The sequence below is a fragment of the Acyrthosiphon pisum genome, unplaced genomic scaffold (assembly GCF_005508785.2).
Source record: "Acyrthosiphon pisum isolate AL4f unplaced genomic scaffold, pea_aphid_22Mar2018_4r6ur Scaffold_21688;HRSCAF=24603, whole genome shotgun sequence".
In the NCBI taxonomy this organism is placed as follows: Eukaryota; Metazoa; Arthropoda; class Insecta; order Hemiptera; family Aphididae; genus Acyrthosiphon; species Acyrthosiphon pisum.
This window is the reverse complement of record NW_021771181.1, coordinates 5,140-12,106: the sequence shown is the minus strand read 5'-3', so window position 1 is coordinate 12,106 and position 6,967 is coordinate 5,140. Positions and strand designations below refer to the sequence as shown.

Sequence of the window (6,967 nt, the reverse complement as noted above, 5' to 3'; positions counted from 1 at the left end):
GGAGGCCAATTTTACCACCCTCACAGATAAAACAGATAAAATGAAATAAAATGAATAAAAACTTAGACAATTGCAAAAAAATAAAAATAAAAATATATAGTTGATATTTAAAAAAAAAACTAATATAACAAGGTATTAAAAGAAATATAAATTTTTTACAGATAAAATTCTTAAAAACTGTTGATCAAAAAAATATTAAATAAAAAAGAAATTACTGATATTCATCGGCTGAAATTATAAAAAAAATAATAAATAAATTACAAGTTTAAACTTGAACAAACAAAATATATAGAAACTGACAATCACAAAAAATATAATTAAAATAAATTGTAGGTTAATTAAAAAAATTAATACAAAATAATAAATTACAATAAAGATAAGATTTATGCTTTTGTATAAATAATCAAATGGGCTGTAAACTATATTTTACTAGGAATCTTGAAAGTTTGTAATTTTTTAGCCATATCATTATGAGTTTCCCAATGACAATCATCACGGCGTATGTGACATATGTAGTGACCGTTACCGTATGCTAAAACTCCGTGAAATATAAATCTATAAAAATAAAATAAAATATATCATTAGCATTTATCACGTGTTGTCTAATAATTTTAATACAATTGTATATTTAAAAGTTTACCGGTCATCGTTTATGTTCAATGTTGTGGTAAAATCAGCCATTGTGAAATTGCATATGTCATCTACTTGGTCTGCTTCTATGAATAAATGATCTTGCAGATTCCTTTTTGTGGAAGCTTGTCCGTCACAAAAAGGTTTTCGACATGGAATTTTTTTTTTTCAACGTAATGTATTATTGCTTTTTCCAAATTTCTAATATTAATAAGATCTTGTTGTTGTAATATAATTGTACGAAGTTTTTGGTCATTAATACCTTTGCAATTAGTATTTGTACATGCAAATTTTTCATAAGCTGATGGCAAATCTTTTAATAGTTCTGATACTATAAAATATGTAATATTACACTCAGTGTTAATCAATTTGATACCAGACACACCACAATTTTCTTCAAATATAGTCTGAAGAATTTTTAAACGATCTTTATAAAGTAATTTTGATGGTCCATAAGTAGCCAAGGTCTTACAAAAATTTAAAAATTGGTGATTATTATCTTCAATGAATGTTTTATATTTAGGATTGTCTAAATATGCTTTAGAAATTATAACAGCAACAGAGTCAAAAGCACAAGTATTATTTACGAGATACCTTTGTTTTTTATCAACTATAACTGACGAATCATTACCATTTTTTAATACACAATTCAAGTTTGATCTTGTACATCGTTTGGTTAATATTTTTTTTATTTCCTTATTTGCCTGCATGTATTTTGTGAGTCTTGTTCTTTTGATTGGTTGATACTATCAATTAAAAGAGACTCTTTGCCCAGCCCTCTCCAGTTTTCAGTAGCATTAAGTGAATCTGAGGTTGCATTTAGTTCGTTATCGTCGTTGGATATATTTAAAATATCAGGAGTTGACGATGAGGGTAAATTATGTTTTGAGTACAAGGAGAAATTTAGTTCACTACCTTTGTTGGACACATTTAAAATATCAGATGTTGATGATGAGGGCAAGTGATGATTTGAATCTAAAGAAACATTCAGTTCATTAACGTCGTCAGATCTATTTAAAATATCTTGTATTAATAATGATGATGAAGAACGGTGAATGGGTGATAATAATGATTTTTCAGATACTTCATCAACTTGTTTATTAATATTATCGTTCAAGGTTATCCTAGATGTTTCAGATGATTGACAATCAGACACATTATTAATATTATTCGAAATATTAAACTGTGATCTGGTTAAATGTGAATCTTTGTTATTAATGGCATAATTTCTCAACTGTGAACTACGAAAAAGCTTAGTATTACTATCAATACTATTTAAATGATGAATAACAAACCTATCTGCAGTCATAGGTTTTCTTTCATGACGAAGAATTGTACAATTTAATTCTTTAAAATTTCCCTCAACCTAAGCAGAAGTAGGAATATCGTATGGTGAAATAAAGTGAGTTTTCACAACTGATGTCCACAATGGAAAATCTTTGCACAGGCGCATAATATCATTCGCAAGTTCAGGAAGATAGTAAGCAGATATTCTATTTCCTCTTAGCTTTGAGTTTACTTTAGATTTGTCCAGTATATCTTCCAAAAATATTTCCAGTTGATTGTCACTTTGTTCTGTTTCTTCTACCTCTTCATTTTTTTCATTTTCGTCTTCGGTTTCGTTTGACCAATTGAATTCTTCATTTACATCATTCTTTCTTGAGTCTTTCATTAGACAAATAAGAAATTCTCTCCCTTTTTCCGAATGAGTTTTGTTTGTATTGTCAGTATCTATCCACCCATCGGTTTCACTTAATGCCACAGTTAACAGATGAATTAAAATAGTTTTAAATTCTTCAAGAGTCACGGATTCCATAAGTAACCTTAAACATCTGACGTAAAATTCTTTTAAATGTTTTTTATGTTGCCCGGCCAAACATTTAATTCGACAAAAAATTTTAATTATGTGTGCGACATTAATTCTGATGAAACAAGCTGGCAGTTCTGTTTTTTATTATAATTATTATGTAGATATTTAAGTATTTGATTTTTTTTCATCAAATAGATTTTTTTATAATATATCGATTTTTTATTCACATTTTTATACAATATAGATTTTGTTAAATGTGGATTTTTCCTAGAACTTATACTAATAGACGGAACGTGGTTGAAGTTCCGGCATCCAAGCGTGATGACGCTGATCAAGGTAGTACACCGTCACTACACACGCGCACTAGATGATACAATACTCTGTATATTACTGTATATAATATATATATATATCACTATAACACAAAGCGCACCACCTACCCGCATCCGCCTGGATGTTCCGTCTATTAGTATAAGGTCTATCGGATTTTTAATCAAAATGATTTTGCATTAATTTAGTATGGATTCTTTTATTAAATATTGATTATGTTGAATTTAGATTTTAAATCAAATGATTTTTTATTTACATTATTTTTATATAAATAATATTATATCGATTTTTTACACATATTTTTAATAATTATAGATTTTTTTTTTATTAAATATGGATTTTTTATTCATTTTTTATCAAATACAGATTTTTATAGATTTTTTTATCAAATATAGATTATTAATGATTTTTAAGATTTTTTTTTATTAAATACAGATTTTTCATTCATTTTTTATCACATACAGATTTTTTAACGATTTTTTTAGATATTTTTATTAAATATAGTCTTTATTTGATTAAGATTTTTTATTTAATACAGATTTTTTTGATTAAAAATCTGTATTTAATGCCAGGCATGAAGTTGGCAGTACAAAATATATCCACCATATATAAATATATAAAAAAAATCAATAAAAATCTCTATTTAATTTAAAAATCATAAAAAAATCATTTAAAAATCTATATTTGATAAAAAGTCAATAAAAAATCTGAATTTAATAAATAACTATATTTAATAAAAAAATCTTTAAAAAAAATCATTAAAAAATCCTAAAAAAATTATTAAATATCTATATTTGATAAAAAATTCTGTATTTAATAAAAAAAAATCATTGAAAAATCTATATTCAATAAAAAAAACTGTAATTAGTAAAGAGATCAATATTTTCAAATATTAATAAAAAATCTGAATTAAATAAAAATCTTTATTTTATAAAAATATCTAAAAAAATCATTAAAAAGTCTGTACTTCATAGAAAAAAATCTTATAAAAAATAATTAAAAATTTATATTTAATAAAAAATTCTGTGTTAAACAAAAAAATATATAACAAAATCTGTATTTAATAAATAAATCATTTTAAAATCTATATTCAATAAAAAATCGTGAAAAAATCTGAATTGAATAAAAAAATCTGTATTTAATAAAAAAAAATAATTAAAAAAAACCATTAAAAAATCCTAAAAAAATCATTAAAAATCTATATTTGATAAAAAATTCTGTTTTTAATAAAAAAATCTATAACAAAATCTGTATTTAATAAATAATCATTAAAAAATCTATATTCAATAAAAAATCAATAAAAATTCAATAAAAATCTTAAAAAATCATCAAAAAACAATATTTGATAAAAAATTCTTTATTTAATAAATGAATATTAAAAAAAAAACCATTAAAAAATCCTAACAAAATCTGTATTTAAAAAAAAATCTATATTCAATAAAAAAATCAATAAAAAGTCAACAAAAAATACGTATAACGCATTCATTTTAACTTAGACTAATATGCGTTGAAAAAAATTCATAGACCTTATTAGATAGACCCAATATCGCCTTAATAGTGTTATTAACTTTTATAATGGTTTTATAAAGATATACTGACGTTGTGCTTAAAGTATTTTTACCAAACAAAATGACAAATTTGATTCTGCCTCACTCTTTTAAGAACTACATTATACTATAAGCTTATTCATTAAATTAATTAACTGGTATATTGTATTTTTAGGCTGTTTTGTGTGGAAACATTGAGATACAAACCACAACATGCCAGGCCAACACAGCACTGCACTGCTACACAGCACTGCTACCTTCAACAGTGATATTATTGGTTCAGTTCCCACTCTGTGTTTCATTCATGTTAACCACAACTGAAAACTCTTAGAAACATTTTTGAAATGACACCCAACAAAATGACAAATGCTTTTAATGTATAACCTAATGCATGTATTTGTTTTACTTCTTTGTTTTACTTCCTATTGTTAAACCTTATATTATCAAAAAAGACAAATTTAATTCTGTGATCACTGTAAATATTGTCGCTGTATTTAACTTAAAAGATTAATTATGTTATTGTATAACCTTATATTCGTACTTCAATGTCTATGGACGACTGTCGAAGTACTATATAGGTGATGACACCAGTTAATGAACACTTAAGGTTGTACAATTTTCTCAAAAATGTCACTTCAAAAATTTTTAACACATTAATATAATTTTTTTTTTTAAAACTGTTTGTATTAATATCTACATTATATTATTTTTAAATATTTGAAAATGATTAAATTCAACACACCATTTACAATTATTTAAGTTGTTTTTGTCAATATCCCAATGTGTGAACATAATTTCTAGTAATTGAACATTTATTTCTAGTAAGTGAACATAACTATCAAATTTTAAAATAAAGTAAATTTATGTGCTTTTAAAGTCTCCATAATTATACTATAGGTAAATACACAGATTTAAACCATGAATTTTGAAATGGAATACTAACAGTAGGTATACATTATAAATGTATACCAATAAAATAAATTAGGTAGGTAGAAATAACATTTATCAACTTAATAAAAAAAAACAATTTTTAAATTTTTATTAGTTAGTCTTTAACTCTTTCAATACAGATAGGTATAAATATTAAATAAAAACAAACTTTCAAACTTCAACTAAATAACTAATTTAAAATAGAATATTAAAAACAAACTTATAATGCTTAATATATAAAAACGAATAATCAAACTTAAAATGTTAACTTAATAAAACATAAAAACAAACTTTTAAACTTCTTATGTTTAAAACCATCAGCTGAAAAAGAACATAAAACAGTTGTACATTCTTTTTCTGGACCATTTGCAACCTCATAAAAGTTTGGCATTTGCTTTAGGCATAATACTTTGCCTGTTTTAGGGCAAGTATTCATTCCAGTTTCATCACAGTTTAGAATGCATCTACCATCATCTAATATATCCACACAGTTTTCATTTATTAAAAAATTTTTCACACCATCAAACCAGTTTTTAATTTGGTCTTTTGTTACCAAAGCCCTTGCTTTTGATACAATTTCAGCATTTCTTTTCCCAATTTCTTTGTGGCAATTTAAAAATAAATTTAACCATTTAATACCAGGCCTACAATTAATGAAAGGTGTATCACGGGTAAACTGTTTCAATACATTTTGTACAGAGTCTCTAATATCATCTGGTCTGACTGGAAAACCAACTGCTGCCTTGGCTAGAATCCAATTCTTAATTCTAATTTCTTCTTCTTCTGACAAATATGTCTTAGGACCCATTTTTCTTTCCAATGGAACCTTTTTATTTAATTTATTTGATAGAGTTTAGGGATATTAAAACTAGCACTAGCTTTACATAGAGTCATTTCATTTTGCTGAACTGCTTCCATTGCCCTTTTCAAGTCCTCTTCACTGTACCTGAATCGTCTTTTTATCTCTTCCATTATATATAGGTACAGGTATTTTAATCTAAAATTAGTCTAAATTAAAAAAAGTTATAACAATATTTATTTAAAGTGTAATTTTTTGATTGGTAATGTTCATTCACTAGAATTTACATTGAAACACCAGTAAATGAACAAACAATAAAAACCTGTTCATTTATTGGAAGAATTCATTTAAAACAACATTGTTATATAGTAAACATTTTTGTAAAAGCATTATGTATTTAATTTTGTTAATTTTAGCCAAAAAAAATTATTTTTACTTTTCCAGTGAATGAACACTGTGTTCATTTAATAGATTTATAGTACTTTCCTAATCCAGTACATGAACATCAAGATATCAGAGTTAAATAAAAAATTTAGATAATTAAAAATGAAAAATTCGTGTTCCTGAACATTTATACATCAATATTAGTATACACTTACCTTTAAAATCTAATGGTTGGATCAAAAAAACCGTATTCTGTGGACCAGTATTTTTTTAAAAATAAGACATTTGATATCATTATTACCTTTATCTACACATGACTGATAAACGATATTACTATCAGTCCTATACTATAAAATGACAATTCCGAGAACCGTGGCGCCCCCTAGGTATAGTGTACCAATGGAACAGAAAACGCCGGCTATACTGAACCCGTGGCGTAAAAAATTAAACACCGCTCCGTTTCTACAGTCCGCCTGACCCGTTCCCGTTTCCGTTCCTTAACGCGTACCTTCGCCGCGGCGGCATGCGGTTGGGTTT

The 6,967-nt window shown here is 25.4% G+C and overlaps 1 protein-coding gene across 1 annotated transcript; it reads right to left on the bottom strand.

The window, feature by feature from the left end:
- Nucleotides 1–5,309: 5,309 nt before the first annotated feature.
- On the bottom strand, nt 5,310–6,922 carry LOC115034952. The gene is made up of 2 exons (XM_029492543.1): nt 6,646–6,922; nt 5,310–6,244 (listed from the first exon to the last, which is right to left on the bottom strand). The coding sequence occupies exon 2, from the start codon at nt 6,053–6,055 to the stop codon at nt 5,504–5,506; it is 552 nt and encodes a 183-aa protein (XP_029348403.1). The 5' UTR covers nt 6,056–6,244; nt 6,646–6,922; the 3' UTR covers nt 5,310–5,503.
- Between the last annotated feature and the right edge of the window lie 45 nt (nt 6,923–6,967).

Bases quoted from the DNA above. Each gene is read 5' to 3' on its own strand.
- LOC115034952 (XM_029492543.1), bottom strand. From the start codon at position 6,055: ATGGGTCCTAAGACATATTTGTCAGAAGAAGAAGAAATTAGAATTAAG.